The 24,349-nt window shown below is 64.0% G+C and overlaps 2 protein-coding genes across 2 annotated transcripts in view; one reads left to right on the top strand and one right to left on the bottom strand.

Moving 5' to 3' along the window:
* The window catches only part of CHLSN (cholesin), a 9,776-nt gene extending 3,353 nt beyond the window's left edge, over positions 1 to 6,423 (top strand). The window contains exons 3-4 of the mRNA XM_007467083.1: positions 3,905 to 3,986; positions 6,238 to 6,423. Coding sequence (XP_007467145.1) covers positions 3,905 to 3,986; positions 6,238 to 6,423 — 268 coding nt within the window. The remainder of the gene's footprint in view (positions 1 to 3,904; positions 3,987 to 6,237) is intronic.
* A 5,183-nt stretch (positions 6,424 to 11,606) lies between these two features.
* LOC103070509 (cytochrome P450 2W1) overlaps positions 11,607 to 24,349 on the bottom strand; it is a 12,922-nt gene continuing 179 nt past the window's right edge. The window contains 16 exon segments of the mRNA XM_082931404.1: positions 11,607 to 11,803; positions 11,931 to 12,007; positions 12,009 to 12,070; positions 12,407 to 12,499; positions 12,502 to 12,548; positions 12,551 to 12,592; positions 12,681 to 12,820; positions 13,108 to 13,154; positions 13,157 to 13,282; positions 14,553 to 14,716; positions 14,784 to 14,930; positions 15,245 to 15,407; positions 16,377 to 16,598; positions 17,962 to 18,116; positions 18,237 to 18,306; positions 18,578 to 18,803. Of these exon segments, the coding sequence (XP_082787530.1) occupies positions 11,607 to 11,803; positions 11,931 to 12,007; positions 12,009 to 12,070; positions 12,407 to 12,499; positions 12,502 to 12,548; positions 12,551 to 12,592; positions 12,681 to 12,820; positions 13,108 to 13,154; positions 13,157 to 13,282; positions 14,553 to 14,716; positions 14,784 to 14,930; positions 15,245 to 15,407; positions 16,377 to 16,598; positions 17,962 to 18,116; positions 18,237 to 18,306; positions 18,578 to 18,803 (1,978 nt within the window).

Raw genomic sequence — 24,349 nt, 5'->3', positions numbered from 1 at the left:
GACATCACCATCCACGTCACCACCCCGCCGTCGTTGCCACCATCAGCATTGTTGCTGTCACCCCCATCGCTATCATCACACGTCGCACACACCCCACATTTCCCTCCAGGAACCTGTGTTCTTTCGTGGAGTCTTCGAGGTCCAGCCAAGGGTTGGGGTTGGTGGCTTGGAGCCGGTTCAGGAACAGTTTCTGGCGGCCCTGCAGAGGGGCCTGAGGACGTGTGTGAACCCAGCGATAGGCTGGGAGGGGGGCATTTCAGAGCCCTGTCTTCCAAGAAGGAGGAGCTGCCCGGCCGCCCTGGCTCTGTCTGAAGTGGAATCTTCCAGATTCCTGGACCGGGCTGAGCACCGGTGAGTCAGCTGCACAGGCAGCGCAGGGTCTGGGCCTCCCCCTCCTCCTTGCCCCCGTCCCCCTCCCGCTCCCCCTGCTGTCTCTGAAGCCTGTGGAGCTGTGGCAGAGCATTAGACGCTACCCCGCGTCTCTCCCAAGCCTGGGGCCCCGCTGGGCCTGGGCAGGGCTCCCACCTGGTAGATGGACTGGGGCCTGCCGTTCCCCCAGCCCCATCCGGAGCCTGCTCTGGCACAAAGGGGGCACAGGCCGTAACCGGGACGGGTGCCCTGGGGAGCCTCGGGCCTTGTGCTGGGCCTGCCTGAGCCCCCGGGAGCAGCCGTTCTTCGGCTCTGCTGGGATCTCCGAGCGCGCCGTCCCTTCCACGTGGGGGCCTGCTCCCGTTAAGATTTGCCTGCCTCCCTGTAGGAAACACGCCTTCGATTCAGTGCCTTCCTCCCCGCCCAGGGAAGTCCGGGTGGCTTCCTCGCCCTGCAGGGGCCACCGTTGGCTGGCCGGCGGGGCGTGTGGAGCCCAGCGGGAGGGGAGGCCCAGCCTGCGCACCGGCGGAGGGAGCTGCCCGGCAGCCTCCCCTGACCCTGGGCCTGGCCCTGGGCTGTGTTCACGGGGTGGGGGGTGGCCAGCAGGCCCCTCGTTGACACCTGGTCCCGTCCCGGCACCTTCCACCTGCAGCTGAGGTGATATTTTCCATGGTGAACACGGCCGTACAAAGCAGCCAAGAGAGGCACCTGCAGGCTCCGCTGTCACTAGGGGGACTGCTCTGAAGACGGTGGTCCTGGGGAGGGGACAGCGGACCCACTCAGCAGCTCAGACGGCCCCGCCCAGCACTCTCCAGGGGACCAGAAGCTGTGGGGTGCTGTGGCTTCAGAGCAGCCGTCACATCTGGGTCCTGCACCGCAGGCAGTGCACGTACCTGCCTCTCACCGCTCTGGGTTGTAAGAACATCCTTCGGCCCTGACCTCACGGTGCTGAGAGCCGCGTCCTCGTGGGAGCTGCTTGCGGTGCAGCACCCCCTTGAGAGGGTCGGGCTCGGCCCTCACCCCCGGGGCCTGCGCTCCCTCCCTGCTGACCTCTGACCTCTCACTTCCCCTGCTCACGCACCTGCTCCATCTGTGGGTCCCTGTCTTCTGGGGAGGCATTTCTGGGCGGGGCTGGGGGCCCCTGTGGTCACTCGGTCATCATTCATGTGGTCCTGGTGTGTTTGGGAGCCTCCTCTGTCCGTTGTGGATTTCCGTGGGGCTGCACACCCCCCAGGCCTCCAGCCAGGTGCCCTTGGCTCCCTGTGGGCCCGGGCAGCCCATCTGAAGCTAGTCCGATGCTCCAGACACCCGAGCCGCTTCTGGGGCCCCGTGGACCACAGGGTTGAGCTGACCCTGGTCAGAGCCCTGGGGTCAGGGAGGAGGGAGTGCTTCGGGCTGATGCCCAGCTCGTCTGCGTCACCAATGCAGCAGGGAGGGAGCCAGGCCTGAGGTGGTCCTTCCCTCCCAAACCCTCTGGCAGCTCAGGAGGGACCTTGAGACCCTGGGAAGAGCGAGGTCTTCCAGGGCAGATGAGTTGGCCAGGGCGCGCTGCAGGTGGAACGACACAGTAGCTGAACTGGGGTCAGTGCGGGGGCGTTCTTTATTATAAAGACTGCTTAATCGGAGCGAGAGCGAGAGCCCTGTGGAGACTGCAAAGGAGCAGATGTGAGGGGCCGGGCCAAGCCCAGGGAGCGTAGGGGCTCACGGGCAGTGGGGAGGTCACGGGAGCCGCGCCAGCAGACTTGCGGGGAAGGCGGTGCACTGCAGAACCACCGGGGGGCACCGTGGACATGGACACCAGAGAGGGCTGCTTGCCCGCACTCGGAAGGAAGCCCCCTCCTCCCCACCCCGTGTGTCCAGCATCTTCTGTGTAACTTTGTTCCGTCTGGGAAGGAAACATCTTGAAGGGCCCATCTCCACTTTCGCAGGCAGAGGGTGAGCGGTGGGTTTGGAGCCGAGAGACAGTTACGCCATTACTGGCAGCAGGGAGCGGTCCCACGGGCGGCAGTGGCCCACACAGAGCGCGCCCTGCCAGTCAGGTCAGCAGAGGAGCCTGAGGAGATGGCCAGGGGCCACTAACTCCCCAGCCTGGTGGCCCTTCCTCTCTCCCTTTCTTCCTCCCCTCTTTCGAGTCGCCCACCTCCCTCCCTTCCCCCTCCTCCTGGTGGGGCACCCCTGCGGGTGCAGAAGACTGAGCCGGGCCCTGTCGAGGGCACACACGCTGCCCCGGCCTTGCCACTAAGTGCTGGAGGCGGGAATCCAGGCACAGGCGGGGTGTTGGTCCCCCAGGAGCTGTGGCCAGGTCCGGCTCGGTCGGTGGCTGCCACGCGAAGTGCCCGTGGTCCCTGGGCAGACATGGGGCGGGGCCTGGGTGGCTGTGCCATCACGTGACACGGCTAGTGGGAAACTCCACAGGCGTGAAGCGTGTGCTTCTGCCTCAGCCCCGCCAGCCACGGGGCTGCTTGTCCTGAGAGAAGGAACCGGCTGGGCGGTTAGGGAGGCCGACCCTCCCGCCGTCCTGCAGCCCCGGAGCCCGCACTCTGCCCCCTCCACGCCGCCAGCGCCCGGGTCCCAGACACACAGATCTCTGCCCGTCTCGGGGCCTCCGTCCCGGCGTTCGGGTCTCCCCTGGGCACTGGCTCCCGACGTGGCCTGCGTCCTCCACCTCGGGCCCCTTCAGCCTGGGCTCCATGGGACCAAGCCGCGCTTTGCTGCAGCGTCCTCATCACCTGGGGACCTGGTGCGTCCGAGACCCTTGGGTGGTGACGTGCAGGCTGGGCCAACGGGACCCCTAGGGTCCTTGGGGGCAGGGCTCCTGGCTCCTCCCTGACACCCAGCTCACGGCGTGAAGGCCATGTCTGCTCCAGTCGGCGGTCCTGCCGTCCTGCGCGGTAGAAGGACTGAGCTTGTGAAGTTCAGAGTGTTCACGTTAGGGTCGCGGAACGATGGCCGTGCAGGGCTGAAGGAAAGTGTCCTGTGCCCCCTGGTCCTGCCATCCTGGCCGAGGGCCCCCGGCAGGCGTGCGGGGGCGACGGTCCTGCTGGTGCAGAACCCTGAGAGCCCCCTCCTACCCTCACGCTGGGAGGGTCCTCTGCAGATGTCCGCCCCCCCGCCGGCCTGGCCACGGCAGGGCCGGTCAGGGCAGCTGGCATCCGGTCTGGGCAGGGCGGGCACTGGCCCTGCCCGCTCACCAGGGCCCCCAGGGAGAAGCCCGGGGTACAAGCTGCCGCCCCAGCCCCCCGCCCGCCCGCCCAGCCAGGGCGGGGGCACCCACTTGCTGCAGGTGGGGCCCTGGGTGCTGGGGCGGCACAGGCAGGCGCCTGTCCTCGGCTCACAGCCCTGTCCCAGAGCTCCGCCAACGTCGCACTGGCAGCCTGCGGCGGGAGGGAGCAAGTCAATGTGGCCCCGGCCCCCCCCCCCCCCCCGCCCCCCCCCCCCCCCCCCCCAGCCGAGGAAAGGCCACCCAGGCCAGTGGGTGCAGGCCTTCTGGCTCCTTCTGTGCAGTACCTGAGACGTCGTGTCCTTGCCTCCCCAGCTGGGCCCAGCAGCACGAGAACTGGAGGTTTCAGAAGACGAGGCAGACCTGGCTGCTGCTGCATATGTATGACCGTGACCAGGTGGGTGCACACTCGGTGCGGGGGTTGGGGGGTGCCCTGTGGGAGCACCCTGTCCAGCCTTTCATTTTACAGAGATGAAACCCGGGCTTGGGGAGGGACCAGCTCAGTGTCGGGGAGTCAGAACCCCTGCCAGGTTTGCCCAGCGGCCGGACTCATCCGTGGAGCCCCAGGCTCCCAGCTGCAGGAGGCAGCTGCCGTTCCGGGAAGGCCACTGTCCACGTGCTTGGAAGTTCCGCCCTCCCCCTGTGGATCCTCGTGGGGTGTGGCTATCAGGCTGAGGCTGGGAGCTGCCATCACCCCCAGACACTCCAGTGTGTGCCTGCTACACATCAGGGCGTCCTATAGGACAACAACCCAGCCTGAGTCAGAGCTCCACGTCACGTGGTCACTACTGCACGTTCTTGGTGGCATCCTTGGGTGGGGGCTTGTCGAGAACCGCACTCACCCGGTGTCTGCCCCTCTGTCTTGTCCGGTCTGGCACGTCCCTCATCTTACTGACCCTCGTGACCCTGACGTGCTTGCAAGGGCAGTCGTGTGGCAGGGCGTGGCCGGCGTGGTTGGTTAGATCCCCACCCGGACTCGGGGAGATAAATGTATGTGTTCGTCCTCCTCCTAGCTGGCCCGTGGTGGCTCGGTGTCGATGTTGATCACATGACGCAGGTGGTGGCTGTCGGGTTTGTTCCTGCAGAGTTACTGATTCTTTCAGTAACAGGCACGTGCCTTTGGGGGCTGCCCGTCTCTCGTCACTCTCACTCGCCCTCGGTGGCCCCGTCTGGGGCTTTTCTGTTTCCTTCATCCCGTCTCCGATAAGGAGGAGCTTCGCCTCCCCCGCTCCAGTGGACTGTGGCTTCCCGCTTCAGCGTGGACTCTGCTGTTCTATTCAGTGGCTTGTAATCCATTTATCTGGGGCCGCCGTCACCATCTGTGACGATTGTGTAGCTTTCACGATGGTTAAGTGGCTCCACCGGCGAGGAAGTTGAGGGCGGACTCGGCCCTGCGTGCACTTGATGGGGGGTGGGGGACCCTCCGTGGAGGAGGCACCTGTGAGCTGAGTTCTGAAATCAGGCCGTGGCTGTTGGGCGGGTGGGGGACAGCGGGGTGCAAAGCCTGGGCCGGGCCAAGCCAGCGACGCTGCAGGAATCGGAGCCCCAGGCTGGGGGATGCTGCCTGGGCCTCCTTCCCCAGGACCACCCCCCCACTCCTGCACAGCTCCACGCCCACTCCCCAATGGGCCAGCTCAGGGCAACTGCCCCTCCTCCCTGCGGCCCTCAGGTTTTGAAGTCAGTGTGTCACTAGCTGCTTTTGAAGTGGACTTCCAGTCGCCCCTGTTTTTAGCCCCATCTTTACTCTCACTTCCAGAAGTACCCACACAGCCAGTTCTGGAGTCCCGGGCTTGGGGGCAGGGATGGTCTGCAACATAATCTGCGTTTCTCAGCTTAAGCTTCACCTTCATCAGATCTGCTGAGTCACCATCATTCATCTCCAGCCCCAAAACGTTGTCACTCATATCTTTTTCTCTACTCTCTTTGTTCTAAGAGATTTATCTCTGTATTATTTTTTATTATTTTTTAAAATAAATTTATATTTTTTTATTTTGGGCTGCATTGGGTCTTTTTTTTGCTGCACACGGGCTTTCTCTAGTTGTGGCGAGCGGGGGCTACTGTTCGTTGCGGTGCGAGGGCTTCTCATTGTGGTGGCTTCTCTTGTTGTGGAGCACAGGCTCTAGGCACGTAGGCTTCAGTAATTGTGGCACACGGGCTCAGGAGTTGTGGCCCACGGGCTCTAGAGCGCAGGCTCAGTAGTTGTGGTGCATGGGCTTAGTTGCTCCACGACATGTGGGATCTTCCCAGACCAGGGCTTGAACCCATGTCCCCTGCATTGGCAGGCGGATTCTTAACCACTGCACCACCAGGGAAGCCCGATGTATCTCTTTAAAAACGTATCTGCTTACTGTTGATTTAGTGGCATTTCAGGAGGGCGTGAGAACTGACGTCTGCCAGCCTCTGGAACGCAAGCCGGAGTCTGTGGGGAGAAGGGCGGGGGCCGGCAGAGGACAGCGGGCTGTGGCCGCCCCTCCACCTCCCCCAGCCCGTCGTCCTGGAGCAACGCCTCGGGGCCCGGCCTGAGGGTGCTGAGGGCTGGATGGTTCCCTCGCAGGCCCGGGGCCCGCAGTGTGGACATCCTGCGTGGATATCCTGTGTCTCCACGTGCCACCCGCCCAGCCCTGACGACTGTTCTCTGCCCCATCCAGGTCCCCGACGAGCACTTCTCCACCTTGCTGGCCTACCTGGAGGGGCTCAGGGGCCGGGCCCGCGAGCTGACGGTGCAGAAGGCAGAGATTCTGATGCGGGAGCTGGACGAAGCAGGTGCCAGCGCCGACGCCCCGCTGCCGGGGGGGACCCAGCGCGCCCGGCAGGTGCTGCAGCTGCTCTCCTAGCAGGCGGCGCGGGGGTGCGGGGGTGGGGTCCCTGGCCCTCCTGGCCCCTGACCCTTGGAGGGACCACTTCTCTCTCCTGATTCCTTGGCCAGAACTTGTTTATAGGGGGTGACAGTTTTAACTCCTTCACAGCAGAACGCGGTCACTCTGAAATAAGCTGGCCTCCCAGTGGCCCTCAGGCCCCCAAGGAAGTTGCTTATTAAGGGAAATGCCCGTTTTTGTCCCAGGAGTGTCTTAGAGATCACCAGAGCTGGCCCTCCCCGCCCGCTGTGGTCCATCCGTGTGGGGGCTTGGGCCCCCCACCATGGGTCTGGCGGTCCCTCGGTGCCGGCCGCCTGGCCACCTGCCTGCGTTCACCTAGGGGCCTGGGCTGTGGCTCATTCATCTCGCCTCCCTCCTCAGGCAGGCCACGGCTCCGCTGGCCACTTACAGGGAAAACCTGGGTGTATTTTCAATAAAAACCGGCCTCTGGAGGCCATGGCTCTTGTCGTGTGACTCGTTCCCTGCCTGTGGGGCGTGGGCTCCGTGGCCTCCCGGGACGGCGTCCAGGCGAGCCCCTCGCGTATTCTTCTGGCTGCAGGCTGACCCCTGCTCTTCAGGCCATGTTTCCAGGTGTCGGCAGGGGACACGCGCTGCCCTCCCGCACCTGCCCAGCCGGGAGGCACTACTCTGTCCCCGTCCCCGGAGGAGCGCGTGCGGCCGGGCCGTCTCCACAGACAGTCAGACGTGGTGGCGGGGGGCTGTGTGCAGTTTTGAAACTCTCCACAGAGTCTGTGACGCTCTGCCCCTCGGGCGTGGTCGGCTTCCGGCCTGGGAGACGCATGTGCACCACGTGGCTTCGAGGCCGCTGTGATGGCGGGGGGCGGGGGGAGCCGCCCCAGGTGACCCCGAGTGAAGCAGAGGAGGGCCGAGCCCGGAGTCCTGCTCCGGTTGCAGGTTTGTGAGCCACGTAACCAGGGGGCAGTAGGAAAGCAGAGTCCGAGAGATTGCGTCACGTGGGCAGCTCTGTCGTGAATTCCATGCTGACAGCCCGTGAGTAACGGGGGCCCTTTATTCCAGAATGAGGTCCCGGGCCTTCCTGTGGCCACTCTTGGCTTGGCTGGGCCCCAACTGTGGCCCTCGGGGATCTCGCCTCAGAGCAGCATCCCCAGTTCAGTTCAGTTCAATTCAGTGTCTGAATGGCAGAGGTGGGGGTGGCCCGAGGAGGAGTGACCCGAGCCCAGGAGGGCCACACGTCTTGAGGGCTGGGCAGGTCCCTCGCTGACCACTTGGGGCCTTTCCCTCTTCTCACCTGTGACCCCAACCCCGGACTCAGGGTCACGCCACCCCACGTGGCGAGTCTCGTCCATGCCGAAGTCTCATCTGCTCCCCGCCATGAGGGGCTGCTGTGCTGCTCCCTGAGGGGCCTCTGGCCTGCCCCCGCCCACTGGGCACACACGCACACACGTCCAGTTCCGGGTGGGAGCCACTGGCCAGGCACCTCCTTCGGCCTTGCAGACCTTGGAGATGGAGTGAGGAGGCCCAGCCCTCCTGGAGGCCCTCAGGGGAGGTGAGGTCCCCGACGGGAAAGCACCCTGTGACGACGAGCCGTCGCGGTTCTGCAGGTAATCTGTGGATGATGCAGCCGCGCAAGTGCCAACCTCACTGTCCCTAAGCTTTGGGGCATTTTAAAAACACTTGAGAAATAGACGTACAGTAAAGGAAGGTCCACAGGACACAGGGAGGGGGCAGGTTCTCTTTAAGGAATCTGGGTTGAGTGATCAGGAACATAGCTCCGGGTTGCCTGGCAGCCAAATCGAAAAGGGAAACGTGGTGGGTACTGGGTCCTTATTTCCTGTTCATGGGAAATGGCCCAGGAGAGCCAGGCGCTCCCCTCACTCGTGCACAGAGGCTCTCGGACACCGACTTAGGGGGCTCCCATAGGGTGTTCAGTGCTGTCCTCTGCGGCGTCTCCCTGGCAGAAGGCGCAGGGGAGGTGATGCATCGCTTGGTGTGGGACCAAGCTCAGGGTCCAGGCGGTTCCTGGGGTCCCTGTGCAGTCAGAGATGGCACTCTGATGGCCCCAGGGGTCAGTTGATGTGGAGGGTCTGAGCCTGCTGGCTGCACACGGGTACTAGGCTCGCTGGCTGCCGTGTCCGTCCGTGGGCTGAGGAGCATCTCCCTGAGGGGGAGGGTGGAGCTCCCCCACCTGCTGTGGGGGGCGTCCTGGGCGTCCGTCCGGTCAGCGGCCATGGCACCGTGAGGGATCAGGATGGAGCTGGCGGGGCTTTTTCTGAGGTGCGGCCAAGCTCACTGGCCTGTCAAAGCCTCAGCCCCCCACACCCTGGCCCTGCGAGGAAGCCGCAGCCACGGAGCCAGCAGTCGTCAGGTTTATGGCTGAGCAGCAGCTGTTCCCTGTCGGCCTCGCCTGTGGCAGTGGGGACTCAGCTGCTTCCGCCCCCAGGAGGTTTGCGTCCACTTTGGGTAACTGGTGTTGAGCGTGTCCCGTCGGTCCTGTAAGGACACAGTGACCAGCCGGAGTGTCCCTGATGTGCCGCCCCCGCGTGGCAGGAAGGAAGCTGAGACAGAGGGGCCTCGGGAAGTTAGACGCCCGAGCCGGGACCCCTGCCCCCAGTGTGCTCTCCCCCACCACGGGTTTGCCCTGCGAGGTGGGTGGCGGCCACGCAACACCGTTGGCTTCTGGACTCACAGAAGAACGTTTCCAGTCAAAGCCCCTGCAGACCCGGGAGCTGAGACCGCAGCCTGTATGTCTATTCTGGAGAGTTTGCTTGTGCTTTAGGGCTGATGCGGTGTGGCCAGGGGCCAGCCCTGGAACCAAAGGCAGATCTGGACCAAGAGCCACCCGCCGGCCCCCAAAGGTTCCCCCTCAAGAGGCTGGGGCACTGCAGCCTTGGGAACAGACTGTCCAGGGACTGACCAACCCACGTGAGCCCAGTCCTCACGTCCAGCCCACCTGCCCCCTCCTGACCCACAATGCCAGAGGGCCCTTGATGGACGTCTGCCCGCGGACGCTTCTCCCAAAAGCCGCACAGCCAGCGAGAAACAGGATCTAAAGCTTGGAGTGTCCGACAAAGGGTGAGCCGTTAAAAGGTGCTAAGCTTTTAAGGAAGGATCTACCCCTTCCAACCCAGCAGAATGGCTTTTTAAATTTGTTTTTGGCAAATTAAAATAACTGCCATAAAATGTCAACCAACCAATCAGATTCTTTTGAGGAAACTTAAACATCACCTTTGAAAGTGGTTCATTCTGACACCTATTCTGATAAGTTAGAAAATGAGCGCCTTAGTTTCTGGGTCCTGCACCTGGGCCCAGTGGGATGTCCCGGGAGGTGCCGCGGCCGCGGTTCCTGCTCTGGGTCCACGGCAGAGAGCAGGGGCCTTGCGATGGCGTTGTAGCATTTTCCCCTCCTACAGCCGTACCCACCTCCTCCCACCAGGGCCCGCTGCCGGAAAGCCGAGTCTCTTCCCACAGCAGCTTTGGGCCAGTTCCGTGGCGCCCGGAACATTCTGCCCCCACCCTGCAGAATGAAGCTTGGTACCTCGGCTGTGCCCCGGGCAAGGCGGGCTCCCTGCGCCCCGCGTCCAACGCCAGGTGTTCCAAACCGACAAGAAGAGAAGAACACAGTGAACCCTCGCTGCCCTGCCCCCAGCCCCCTCCAGGAATGCGGGGACCACCCTCCCCTTCCAGGGCCCACCGTGACGTATCGTGGCCACAGCCCTCACTTCATCATTAGGAAGCTTCCCCTCCCCACACCCCACCCCCTGCCCCAAGATCTGCGTGCTGACTGGTGCGTCCTGGGTCGTTCCATTTGAAGCCCCTGGAGGGTCACAGGGTGGCTGGCACTGGAAGCCCTGGGCCTCGCTCTCCCACCCGCCCCTGCTCACCAGTTCACATCCCAAGGGTAGCCTCCGCACGTGGTCACTGCGACTTAGCGCGGTCAGGCTTTTCGATTTGCACTCATCTGGCACCCCCCAGTGTCCGCCCTCCTCCAGGAAGGCCCTCTGGTGCCCAGCTGGGAACAGAGGCTTTTCCTGTGTGCCCCCAGCCCTGTGCCTCCCTCCAGTCCAGTTGGCAAGCTCCGAGCTCCAGGAGGGCGGAAGCCACGGCTTGTTTGCCCCCATCCAGCTCATGGACAAAGTGTTGGGAAGGCATCGGTGTGATCTCAGCACTTTGTGCAGAATCCGCCAGCATCACTAACCTCCTGCCACGTCCCGGGCCCCGGCCCTCCACCCACCGCCAGCTGGCCCCCCTGTGCTCTTCCTCAGAGAGGTGACCTCCACGCAGAGATAAGGAGCCAGTTCACGGGGAGGGTCTGGGGGCAGATGTGGAAGAGGAGTGGGGGGTCAGAGTGGACCACAGAAGAGGCTTGTGGAGGCGGCCTCCCTGCAAACTCCTACTCGTCCTTCCCACCTGAGCCCCGCCGTCACCCTCTGGGTGGCTGCTGCCCCTCAACTAGCTTGTCTTCTGCTAAGGGCTTCTCTGTGGTGGCCCCAGGACTCAGGGGCCTGGCTCCAGGGGCAGAGTGCTGCCTGGGCACGGTGCCCAGGACCTCTGAGAACGGGGTGGGGTCTGCAGGATACCCGCTGGACCCAGGGCAGGGCCGGGCACGGCACAGAGCAAGCGGGAACACTGGTCTGAGGCTGGCCTCTGGGTAGACGTCATCCCGGGGCCCAGCAGCCCCTGCCATCTGCCTGCATCCCCAGCTGCAGGTGGGTGGCACCTCTGTGCCTGGCAGGTGGTGTCTGGCAACGCTGGCCCTTCTGGGGAACCAGATGGGGACAGTGTGGAGGGGGATGCAGGAGGGAGCAGCGGGGAGCCCAGGGGAGGCCTGTGAGGGGCTGCTGCGCCCGTGGTGGGGGGGCGCCCTGGAGGGTCTGCAGGGGACCCAGGTGCAGACAGGCAGCAGCGATGCCCTGGGGTGTAGGGATGGAGGGAGGAGGGAACCCAGCTCTGCCCTGTGGTGTAGGGCCTGGGAGAGGGAGAACGGGGTCAGGCCTGGGTGGGGCTCTCAGGCTGGGGTTGGGATACGCAACCTGTGGTGGCCACGGCAGAGAGCCCAGTGCGGGGAGCCATCCGTCCTTCTGTCCTGTCTCCATCACCTGCTGAGCACCCCAAGCTGGGAGTGACTCAGACCCTCCCCAGCCCTGGGACTTTGTCTCATAGTCAGGCCAGGCCTCTCGTGGTCAGCGCCCCCACAGCCTGGGCACCGCACACAGGGCCTGGGCCGGCGGCCGCATGGTGAAGGCCAGGGCGGGTGTGGTGTCCAGGGTGGCGGCGCTGAGGCCAGGCGGGGACAGCAGGCGGTACCTCTGCAGGAGGCCTGCGAGCAGCAGGAACAGCTCCGACCTGGCCAGGCTCTCCCCGACGGAGCCGCGGCAGCCTGCAGGGGACGCAGGGTTCGGGGTGGGTGCTGGAGGCCGTGGCGGGCTGCGGGGAGCCCTGCGGGCTGGGCACCCTGAGCTCTCGAGGCCCCGGGGACCAGGCCGCCGCCCGCGGGGCTGTGGTACCTGCAGAAAAAGGCAGGAAGGCCGCCCGCTTCACGAAGCGCCCGTCGGCGTCCGGGAAGTGGCCCGGGTTGAACTGGGGGTGTCCACCACTGCGTCTCGTCCAGGAGCACGGAGCTCAGGAGGGGCACCACAGGCGTGCCCTGTGAGGAGCGGCAGATGGGCAGATGGGCGCCCTGTCCACCCAGGTGGCCCCAGGCGGGGAGCACGGGGAGGGGGCCCTGAGGGGGGTGGGAAGGTGGGGCGGGGCCTGGCAGGGATCTGCTGGGGGTTCGTGCTTAGCCCCAGGTGACCCCCGTGGTGTGGCCCCGGGTCTGCTGTGAGGGGCTGTGAGGCCGAGGGCAGCCCCTCGATGAACCACCCATCTCCTGCCTCCTACGGGGAGCCCTGGCATCAGGCACCTGAGTCCCTGAGACCCCCCAGCCCCATCCGCCACGAACGAGAGGAACAGGTCGGTGGGGGGGGCCTGGACCTCGCACCTCGGGGAGCAGGTAGCCGCCCAGCTGGGTGCCGGAGGCTGTGCACCGCGGCACGTGGGGCAGGAAGGTGATGAACCGCTGGACCTCGTGCAGCGCATGGCGTTGGCGTAGGGCCGGGAGCGCTGGCCCTCCAGAAGCGGGGCCGCCCGGGCCCCAGCACTCGGTCCAGCTCCTCCTGCACCCGGCCTGCGGGCAAGAGGGTGGGTGCCAGCATCCCGGGGAGCCTCTCTGCCCCTCGGTCCTGGGCCCTGCGGGAACGGGCTCACGGGCTCACCCTGCACGCTCGGGTGCTTGCCCATCAGGAGGGCGGCCCACTGCAGCGTGGCAGACGTGGTCTCCGTGCCAGCCATGACCATGTCCAGGGCACAGGCCACCACGTTGGCCTCGGCAAACAGGCCCTCGGGGTCTTTCCCCCGCAGAACCCAGCCCCAGGCTCAAAAGAGGCATAGAAGACAGAGGACTGGCAGGAAGGATAGCGCCAGGATCCACCGAGCATCTAGGGCATTCTGTATTCACCGCAGCCTTACGACCGCCCCGTTTCGCAGATAAGGAGACTGAGGCTTAGAGAGGCCCCCCCACCAGGATGTGGAGCAGTGTGGCGTAGGGCCAGCATGGCTCCCTCCCCAGCCCCTCTCGTCCTGGGTGGGGCCCCGGGATGCCCCCCAGGCCTCTTGGGTGGTGGGGTGGGTCTTGCCCACACCTGGCCCTGCTGGATCAGGGCGTCCAGGTAGCTCCGCACAGGCCCCCTCGCCCAGGCGCGGGGGGCCGCCGTGCCTCCAGGAGGGTCCTCAGGATGGCCCGCACTGCCTCCACCTTCCGCAGGACAGGCCGGTGCAGCTGGAAGAGGGTCCCGAGCCAAGGGTAGATGTTGAACAGCTAGGGGCAGGGGGCAAGACGGTGTGGTGGGGGCTGAGGGCACAGGCGCCACAGCCCCGCCTGGTGAGGGGCGGATCCGTACTCCGGCAGCCGTGCTACCCTGTCCGGGGGCCCCTGGCACAGCCCCAGACACCCAGTAGAGGTGCCACAGGGGGCACCCGCTCCCTGCTCACGGGGCCCCTCCCTCACCCTCCTGGTGGGACCAGCAGCCCCAGGGGCTCTGATGAAGTCGTCCACCTGAGTGCAGGAAGGAGGGGCCGCTCGACAGGTAACACCTCTGGGGGTCCGTGCACGTCATTGAAGGAGCCTGCCATCGCGGCCCCCTGCTCCCCCACCCACCAAAGCGGGGAGGACGGAGAAGGGCGAGGGCTGCCGCTGTGGAAATAACTTTGAATGTGCTGGGTCATTAGAAAAACAGGGGGACTTGCAAAACTTCAGAGTTTCAGCTCACGACGTCGTGAAACGGGGCCCTTGGCACAGCCTGTCTGACACGGCTGTCAGCCGTCCTCTGACTACACTCGCACCACCGTGTCCCCCAGAATGTGAGCCATCACACGGGGCACAGGCACGGAAGGCCACGGAACATTCTGTCTCCCTGGAGACCCCAACCCTCTGGCCTCCATCCTCCTGCAGGGGCTCCCTGGCAGCACTCGGCCAGGCTATTCTCGGGTGGAAGCCACATCTTCCTGCCCGTCTGAGCCTCCTCCAGCCGCGAGGGATGACTTAGAATCAGGACCCAAGCCATGAGTGCCCACCCCACGCCCACGGGCTCGGGTCCTGGAGAGACGGGGCTGAAAAGGACACGTGAGCCACGTGCCAGCATACGTGCGTACCCCGCCTCAACGTGCGTGTCTAAGCACGTTATGGTTAAAACTGGTAACGGTGGCTACAGATAGAACAGTTTACCTTCTGGAAAATGAAATGCACGCAGCCCTGGGGATTCTGAGAGCCAGGACGGATCCCTGTGGTTCCTGAGCCTGAGGGAGGACCCCCGGTTCAAGGGCTGGGGGCCTGGGGGACATCGAGCCCCATATCCGGGGAAGAAATGCCCGGGTCCCACCCGCACCTCTGAGCAGATGCCTCTATTGCTGACGGAAGGCGTGGAGGAGGCGGCGGGGACCCCTGCCCCTCGTTTCCCAGGAGCACAGGGGACTGGCCTGGGGTCGCGTGGCCGGTGGAAGCGTGCCTGGGGCCTTGCCACGCTGCTGCCCGAGGCGGCAGCTCGGCTCTCCCTGCCCCGCCCAGCAAGCGGGGAGCAGCGACCTCTCGCCCGAAGGCCGGGCGTCCCCACGAGGACCATGACCTCGTCAATGAGGCCCAGCAGGGACACGAACACGAACACGGGATCCCGGTAGTCGAACCGCTGGCCAAAGAGGAGCATGAAGGTGACGTTGAAGGGAGCCCAGCCGAGCAGGGCCAGCGGGAAGGGCCGGCCTGGGGGCGGAGAGAGGCCTCAGAGCTGAGGGGCCCCCGGGAAGGGGGCGCGCCGGCCCCCACTCACCTCCGTAGCTGTCCAGCTGAGCCGTGAGGCACCTCGGCTCCTGCAGGACCTTGTCGGCCACGGGTGCCCTCCCCACGCCCAGGCTGTGGAGGGTGCGCACGGTGAGCTGGCGGGCAGCCCTCCAGCGCTCCCCGGAGAAGACGACGCCTGCGGGCGGGACACCCCCGTGAGCGGCCCGGGTGATGCAGGAGGGAGCAATGGGGGGCTGACCGACGCGGCGGGCGCCTGGCTGGGGCCTCACTCCCTCCCCCAAGCCTGGCCCCTGGAGCTGGCCTCGGCTGGCCTAGCCTGTTCTGGTGTGCCCTGGTCCCCGGTGCGCCCGGCCTGCCACGTGGACACCCTGGCGCTCCCCCTGGGCCACACTGGGAGCGCTCCCTCAGCTGCTGGAGGTAGGGGGACCGACCCTTCTCCTTGGCCCCTCTCTGCCTGGCGGAAGCCCCCTCACCCTGCCACACACCTACCCCCGCCTCCCTGGATGAGCTGGAAGATGGCGATGGGGGGCCGGCCGGCCAGCTCCTGTCCGGTGCCCACCAGGGCCTCCCTCACCGCCTCATAGCCGGTCAGCACCACCATCTTCTGGCGCCCCAGATGGACAGTGAACACCGGCCCGTACTGTTCCGCGAGCTGCGGGGACAGGCAGGGATCAGCCTGCGGCCCCATCCCCAGCTCCCCTGGGAGCCCCTCAGGCCCCGCCCGCCATATGCGGAGGACTCAGGGAGGCCCCTGGGCCTCTGTGTGGGCCCCCTCCCTTCTGTCCTCCCGGCACCCCTGCCTGGGACGGGAGGGCTGTTGTCTCTCCACTTTACAGATGGGGAAACTGAGGCCTGGGGGCGGGAAGTGAGTTACTGTGGATCACACGGATGCAGCAGGGCCTGCCACTCCTGTCCACTGCCCGCTCTGCCACCTGCGTGCAGACGGTGGCCTCCAGGGCCCGGCACTGGGCACAGGGCCTGAGAACCCTGGTGCCTGCAGGCTGACTTCGCGGGTCATCACGGCTCCCCACACACCTGCAGGGCCTGGGGGCCACGAGGCAGTCTCATGGTTCGGTCCTGGAAGCACCTCAGCCAAGTGATCATGGGAGCTGGAGCTCAGTGGAGGGGGGCAGTGGGCTGGATGGCCCTCGAGGGCGGGGCCAGGCCTGTGCCTCTGCTTCAGCGGGTCAGCCAGCTCGAGGTGGGCGAGGGTGTTCAGCCTCCAGCCCAGGTGGGAGGAGCCACACCCAGCGGTGGCGCCCAGCGCGACGGGGGCCCCACGGGGCCCCCCCCCCCCCAAACCTGGCCCTCCTGCAGGCACTCATCAGAAGCTGCCTTCTCCAGTGAGCCCTCCGGGCCTGCCACTCCTGGTCCCCTGCTCCTTGGTCCGCCCATCTGTTTCCCTGTGGTGTGGAACGTCTTTCTCTTCCCCCAGGCGACACAGGCACTTGGCCTCCAGTGTCCCCTGTCGGCCCAGCATCAGGCTGGGCACGGACCTCCCACCCCACGGGGGTCCTGGAAATTGGGGGCTCAGCTTTCCCGAGATGGGGCTGGGGTGACTTCAGGGCCGGCAGGGGCCCAGGGGCAGAGCCCAGCTGAGCACTTGCCTGCCCTGACCTACCTCCATCAGCGACTGGTGCTGCTGTGACACCCGCAGCAAATGTAGGTTCCCGATGAGGGGCAGCGGGCGCGGCCCCGGGGGCCAGCGGGGGCCCGGGGAGGGGGTGTGGGTGCAGGTGCGGAGGAGCCCCTAGAGCCCCAGGAGCAGCAGGGCCATGAGGACGCCGGTGGCGAGGCCCCAGCTCCCCTCCCGGCGCCGCCCGCCCTGTGCCTTATATGCCTCCTGGGAGCCCCACCCCCACACCCCATCCCCCCACACCCCCACCCCACCACCCCACCACCCCAAGAATGTGGAATGAGCCGTTTCCAGGGTACAGCCAGGAGGCTTAAAGCCACAGGCTTGCGTGGTATATGAGGTCGAGTCTGTGGCAGGGGGCTGGTGGGGCCGGGGCCGCTGGGGAGCGCACAGCATGGTGTCCAGTCTGCTCCCCACAGGTCTCGGCCCCTGCCCGGTCTCCCCATCAGAACTGGGGCTCAGGGGCCTTGGGCCCTGTCCTCCCCAGGCTCTGAGCCTCCCTCTGAAGGACCCCTTGGCCTCTTCCAAACCCACCACCACCTGTGTCCGCCCAGCTTCTCTGTGCCTGGAGCCAGGGGGAGACAACAGGAGTGGAGCGGCCCACGAGGTCTGCACAGCAAACGCCTCAAATCCTGGGACTTCAGAGGCCCCGGCGGAGAGCTCGCCCGAGTGGCGGTCTGCTCCTTGGTGGCTTTTCGAGCACTGTCACCCAGGCAGGAGGCCCTGGCCGCACCGGGGCGAGGCGGGGGTTCGGGGAGGCGGTGGGTCGCTCAGAGGGGCCCACCCCTCAGGCAGGGCTGGGCGACCGGCGGCCGGGCTCATGAGCCCCCGCCCGTCTGGGCTGCACTGCGGCCTGCTAAACCCTGGTGGCCCAGCTGGGAGGGGAGGAGGTGCTGTTTGGGAAACGAGCTCTGAGGGTTGGGAGGGCTGTTGGCACCAGAAGTGGCTGGGCCTGCTCTGGGCCTCCTCCCAACACGAGGCTGCGGGAACCCCATCCGTTCCCCTGGGCCCCTCACCCCGGGGCCTGTCTCCTGGGGCACCATGCGTACCCCTACACAAACCCCAGGGCCAAGGCAGCCTGAGGGCCCTTACCCGCTCTGAGCCCCGATTTGCACACCTCCCGTGACCGGGTGCTCACTACCTCACAGGCAGACTGTCCAGATACACAGCCGTGGAGCTGCAGTGAGGGAGGACCCCTCTCTGACTGCTAGGTCTCCGGATCATTTGGGCTGAGCGGCTGGTACCAAGGCCCCTACTGGGTGCATAGGCTGGGGCTCCTGTACACCCAGGACAGTTGACTTAATTAGTCCAGTGTGCATTTACTGAGTGCCTGCGTGTACCAGGCTCGGCCAGGAGCTAGGGCTACAGAAACTGGTGGCGCAGGGATCCTAAAAGGGCCCTCCCCGTGTGGCAGCGACTTTGCCACGGGAAGTGCCTTGGGTGTCGGAGCTGGAGAGATGGGTCACAGGAGGAAGGGCATTCTCGCAGAGGGAACAGCCTGTGCAGAGCCTGGAGATCTGAGCTGGAAGTGGCGCTGGGAAGGCCCGGGTCATGGCCACGGGAGCCCCACCCGGGTGGCCGAGCGGGAAGGACACTCGTGGTGGGAGGGCAGCGTGGCCGAGGCGCTGGAGACGGACTCAGGGTCCCTGTGGGGGGCCTCGAGGAGCAGGCGGCCCCCACAGTCGGACGGTGCCTCTGGGGAGGGCGTGTCCAGCCCCCGACAGCCTGGTGGGGTCACCCGGAAGCAGGCTCAGCTGGGAGGCGTCCCGTCCAGCGCGGGGTGCACAGTGGGGGAAGGTCACGGGTGGGGCGGAGCAGGGGGGGGCGGCAGTGAGGCCCCAGGACGGGAGTGCGTCGGGTCCCAGAGAAGTGATTCGGTGGAAGATGGACTGGGGCTGCTGGTGTCGTCCTCCGACTACAGGGCAGGAGATTATCCTGGGGGAAGCACAGGGCCCCCGGGGAGGAGGGAGGCCGGCGGGGCGGGGAGCTGGCTCGAGCCTCTGGGACCCGGCGGGGGGCAGGGGGGGACTTGTGTTTTTAGGCTTCAAGAGTGAGTATCCGAGAGACAGAGGCCACAGCCGATATCTATGACCTGTGACCTAGCCTTGGGGTCACTCTTGGACGAGGGGAGCCAAGGTAAGGGGGAATGGATGGGGGAGGGGCAAGGTTCTAGAAGAGTCTGGGACAGGGGAGGTGGACGGCTCTCGAAGGGTCCAGTCCGAGCTTTCCGGGGCCCGGCCCCTGGGGCGCCCGCGCTGCTCTGTCTGCAGTGTCCTGGGGCCCCGAGCCTGGCAGTCCCCACAGGCGGGGGGGCGGGGGGGTGCCGGCAGGGCCTGCGGGCGTCTCTCCGGCACCACCAGCCCCCTGCCGCCTTTCCTCAGCTCACCTAGCGCCTTCTCCCCGCCCTGCACCCTGAAATAACAGCACCGACAGTAAGAAAATCCCTCCCTCACGCTCCACTCCTTTCGCCAACTCCTAGAAAGAGCTGCTGCGCCCACCCGCCCCCCTCGGCCCCCTCGCCCCCGCCCAGCCCTCAGAAAGGGTCCTGCCAGCCTCCCAGCGACCTGTGTCACAGGCTCCGCCTGCGTGAGGTCCAGGGGCCGCAGCAAACTGGGCATTCAGACAGCAGGAAAGTGTCCTCAGTGCGCGGTGGGTGTGGGCAGGGCTGGTTCCTCGGGGCGAGGCGGGGTGCTGTCTCCCAGCTTCAGAGGGCTGCTGGCGCCCCTCGGCCGGCCCTGATCCAGGGTGGCCTCGTCTGGAGACCCTTCCCTTTGTGACACCGGCCCAGGCCAGGCGGGTACATCTCTTGTGGGGCCACCAGTGAAGCCACTACAACATCCCACGCAGACTCTTTGATGAATGTAGGTATTAGTTGGGATGTTTGTCTATTCCAGTAGGTGATAGACACACACTAGCAAAGAGTCCGGAAGTCCAGCAAGTCCGTCAGCAAGGTGAGTGCCCTCCCCGACGTACCACTCCCTCGTGCATCCTTCAGAGATGCACCCTGTCCTGTACACGCTTTTTTTTTTTTACAAGTTTATTCACGTACGGTAAACAGCGGGTGTAAAAGCGTACAATTAGATGAGCTGAGATGCGTAGACACCCCGGGACCCTTCGCCACATTCAGGACAGTGAACATCTCCATCAGCCAAAGTCTCTGCATTTTATTTTTATGGTAATGATGTAGCCAGGACCGAGCAGGGGCCTCCTTCCCACTGCGTAACTGCTGCCTCGTCGGGCTGGGCCTGCCTGTCCCGTCAGTCCGTCTCAGGCCCTTACGAACCTCCTGCTAAAAATGCCTGTGTGGGGCTTCCGTGGTGGCGCAGTGGTTAAGAATCCGCCTGCCAATGCAGGGGACACGGGTTCGAGCCCGTGTCCAGGAAGATCCCACATGCTGCGGAGCAACTAAGCCCATGCGCCACAGCTACTGAGCCTGCGTGCTGCAACTACTGAAGCCCACGCGCCTAGAGCCCGTGCTGTTCAACAGGAGAAGCCACCGCAATGAGAAGCCCGCGCACCGCAACGAAGAGCAGCCCCTGCTCGCCGCAACTAGAGAAAAGCCCGCACACAGCAACGAAGACCCAACGCAGCCAAAAATAAATAAATTTATAAAAAATAAAATAAAAAGACCTGTGTGGGGCTTCCCAGGTGGCGCAGTGGTTGAGAGTCCGCCTGCCGATGCAGGGGACACGGGTTCGAGCCCCGGTCCGGGAGGATCCCACATGCCGCGGAGCGGCTGGGCCCGTGGGCCATGGCCGCTGGGCCTGCGCGTCCGGAGCCTGTGCTCCGCAACGGGAGAGGCCACAACAGTGAGAGGCCTGCATACCGCAAAAAAAGAAAAAAAGACCTGTGTGCCCATCCCTGTGCACAGCTGCCTGGTCGCTGTAAGATAACTTCCTGGCAGCGCTACCCGAGCCAAGGGGTTGCTTCTTGTCAGATCCGGCAACGTCCCACCCGGGGAAGCAGGTGCACCCCCGATGCCCCACACCCCAGGTGAGGCCCCTCCTGCCCCCGCATCTGCAGGGCCTCAGGAGGGGCCGCCTCCTCCGTGTGTCCCTGGTCTCCGCCGCGCCTTCATTTCCTGCCCCTCGATATCTGACACCAAATGCTGGGGGGTCTCCTGAGCTCTGCTCCAGGCCAGCCGGTCCCTTTTCTCGGCAACAAGAGTGATTTTTCAAGCTCGTGACCCCTGAACTTTGAGGTGGCGCCCACACCCTGGGGTCCAGAAGGGCCCCCTGCCTCTGCATTGCATCACCTGAACCCAAGGGTTCTGTGCCTGGTGGGACTTTTCATAGGGAAGAAACCCCAAACTGGCTGGAGCAGGGCACTGGGTCGAAGGGCATCCCCCCAACATTCACATCCACCCAGAGCCTCAGAATAGGACCTTGTTTGGAGGGAGCGTCTTTAGAGAGGTCATCCTGCCCCTCGCGCAGTGACAGAGGCAGAGGTGCAGGCCACAGCCACAAGCCAAGGAACGTGGGAGCCCCAGAAGCTGAAAGGGGCAGGAAGGGCCCCACCTCCGCCGGAGCCGCCGTTGGGAGATGGCCCTGCGACACCAGCCTCCAGAGCTAACAGGATGTGAGTTGATGGTGTTTTCAGCCCCCTAGGCTGTGGTCCTGTTAGGGCAGCCCCAGGAGACTGTGGAAGCAGAGTTCAGAAAATTACCCCACTCGCAGAAATGAGGCAAATGGGTGACGTGTGTCCCTTCACGGGGGTCACTGTCTAACCAGCCTGCCGGGTGTCGCTCGGCCTGGGAGCGTTGCTTTCTCTGACTTGCTGTTTATTATCGACCAGGCCCAGGTGCTGCGAAGCTGGAGGTTACCTTGCGGAAAATAGGAAAAGTGCAGGTGATTTTCCCCGATAAACATGCAGATGACTTCTGTCTGGCGGAGAAGATAAGCAAGGTTGTGGCTTTATTGTCCTGTTAAGACATTAACCTGACATCAACGTTAGACATTAACTCCTGAGCCCAGCTCAGCAGTCTCCTTCCGGAGCTCCTTCTCTGACTGCACGTGGATCCGTCAGGGTTTGACATTCTTCTTTGAACCAGCCTTGCCATCTAGACTCGTTCCCTTGTTAACGGGTGAGAGAAAATTCTGACACGTGCTCAGTGTATATTTGGCTGAAAGCCTTTTGAAAATGACACTTTGACAGCAGAATTTGTTAAAGTGGGAAGATCAGCTATCTCTTAGTTTCAGGCAAGGGTAGATCCAGGGACCAGATGATGTTATTAGGATTTGGATGAATTCTCCTTGCTCTTGGGTCTGCTGGCTGCACTCTGGGGCGAGTAACGGTGGCCAGACGACAGCCGGCCGCCCAGGCTCGCGTCCTCCTAGCTGCAGTCCAGTGCGCAGTTCCACTGGCTTTGTCCTGGTGCTCAGGCAGAAGCCTGGGGATTGTTCTGGTCAGACCTGATTGGCCAGGCCCCGCTGGGCAGGGGTCGCCAGGCTCCTACTGGGGCTTAGGTCACACCTGGCCTTGACACCCGAGGTTCAGGGTGTTCCCTAGAGGGGTCTGGAGTTGCACACACCTGGCTCCACACTCAGCCCTTCCATCCACTTGTTAGCTGAGGCAGACGGCACGTTGCAATGACAGCGCCCAGCCCATAAGCTGTTCGTATAATTTGCCCTCCGCCCGTGGAGAGCAGGGGCCCTGCCCTTGAATTTGAGTGGGAGCTTGTGACCACGGCGGAGACAATGCTGTGTGACTTTTTTTTTTTAATAAATTAATTTTATTTATTTGTTTATTTTTGGCTGCGTCGGGTCTTCCTTGCTGTGCGCCGGCTTTCTCTAGTTGCGGCGAGCAGGGGCTACTCTTCGTTGTGGTGCGTGGGCTTCTCATTTCGGTGGCGTCTCTTGACCTCAAGCCAAGGGGCTTGGCCTCTCCGTGTCTCTACGTGTGACATGAGGATAATAATACCTGCCCAACTACATTCAGTCTACAAAAATATTTTTTTATTTTTATAGATCGATTGATTGGCCGCACCACATAGCACGTGGGATCTTAGTTTCCCTACTGGGGATGGAAACTGCGCCCCCTGCAGTGGAAGCGCGGAGTCTTAACCACTGGACCGCCAGGGGATTCCCTCTTCCAAAAATATTAACCGAACACCTACTGTGTTCTGGGCACTGTTCCCGGCCCCGTGACCCCACAAGAAACAGCCCGGCGCGTAAGAGGGGTTCCAAAAACATTAGCTCCTTCCCCAGTTTTCAAATCTGTGCACTGCTAAACATCTCCTACAAAGCAATAACCGCTTGTCAGGTACAGACATGTCAGTTAAACGCTGGCCGTCACCTCCAGGTCACTGGGCCTCTGGTGCTTCACTGGTCCCTCAGGGCCGCCAGACGGAGCGGTATGGGCAGCCTGGTGGGGATGGGCTGTCCCTTTTACAGCTAAGTGGTGCGATCTAGTCAAGTGGAAAAGTGCTACTTGCCGGGTAATAAAAGCTTCCATTGTTCACCAGCCCTGGAAACATATTAATGAATAACCCAGTGTGCGGCCCCTGGCCCCAGCGGTGTGAACGGTTGTTAATACGGCAAGAACAGGTACAATCTTCCTTTTGTAGTTTTAAGTGGGCCCAGAGCCCCAGGTCGATCAAGGCCCAGACAACGGGATGGGCTCTCCCTGCAGACCCCTGCTGTCGGCCCACAAACGTTTGGTGGAGCTCTGTGCTGGCTCTGGACAAACAGAGAATCCAGCCTCAGGCACAGAAATCCGGTGGTGTGCGCCACGGGCCGGGGGGCGGGGGTGGGGGGATGGCGGGCCTTCAAGTGGGTGGAGGCAAGCAGATGCCTGCTGGAGGAGGGGGCACCCAAGTCAGCCCTGGAAGGGGGCAGGCCTGTGGGGGAGGGGCTGCTGGGACTGGCTGGCAAGCTCCTGACATTACAAGGGGCAGGGCCTGGGGGGAGGAAAGCTTGTCCAGAGGGGCCAGTGGTGACTCTGTGATGCTAAGGCCCCTCTGTGCTTACGTCCGGGGCCTGGCACGCGGCGGGTGCCAGTGACTGTTAAGCAGCTGGGGATTGGAGCTCAGGGCAGAATCACAGACAACGGGGTGCGCTGGGCGGGCAGCCGCCCACTTTCCCCGTCACCCAGATGAAAGCCAGAGGCTCTGCCCAGGGTGCAGGGCTGGGAGGGGCTCGGCTGGGGAGAGCTGGGGTCCCCACTGAGCCCTTTCCCTGTTGCTACTGTTGCCATAACAACAATGATAAATGACCACCAGGGGCTTTCCTGTTTATGATGCATTTTTACTCTCTTATCTGTTGAATTGTGTCCCCAAATTCATATGATGAAGTCCTAGCTCCCCCTACCTTAGAATGTGACCTTTTCGGGAACAGGGTCCTTGCCGACGTAATTAGTTGAGGTGAGGTCATCGGGGTGGGCCCTAATCCAAGTGTGTCCTCATAAAAGGAGATTTGGACACTGACACGCAGGGAGAGGCCCCATGATGAGGCAGAGATAGGGTGATGCGTCCACAAGCCAGCAACCCACCAGCAGGGATGGGAGAGGCCAGGAGTGGACGCTCCAATCTCAGACGACTGGCCCCCAGAACTGTGAGAGAATTTCTGTTGTTCTAAGCCACCCAGAGTGTGCACTTTGTTATGGCAGCCGCAGGAAGCTAACGCTGCTTCCTTCTCACCAGGCAAGCACCAGGATTAGGCCCTGGTGCCCAGTGGGGAGAAGCCCCTGCAGACTCTCGGGGATACAGAGACCCACAGGCACAGCCTGCAGGACCGTGCAAGTCTGCTGTGTGTCCTTGGGCAAGTTGCTGAACGTCTATGAACTTCCATTTCCTCATCGTGAGGAGGTGACGGCTGGACCCTCTGCCGCTGTGTTGCCCTTAGGGTCGTAGGGTCCCACAGAGCAATTGGCGGAGGGTCCGGGCCTTTTAGAGCCCGGGGGGGGTGGGGCCCCGGGGGTGAGGGCGGGCCCTATAGGGCGAGGGCCGGGGCCAAGCGACC

The sequence above is a fragment of the Lipotes vexillifer genome, unplaced genomic scaffold (assembly GCF_000442215.2).
Source record: "Lipotes vexillifer unplaced genomic scaffold, Lipotes_vexillifer_v1.1 scaffold1701, whole genome shotgun sequence".
Lineage (NCBI taxonomy): Eukaryota > Metazoa > Chordata > Mammalia > Artiodactyla > Lipotidae > Lipotes > Lipotes vexillifer.
Note: the sequence above shows the minus strand (reverse complement) of the source record. Positions and strands in the feature narration are given on the sequence as shown.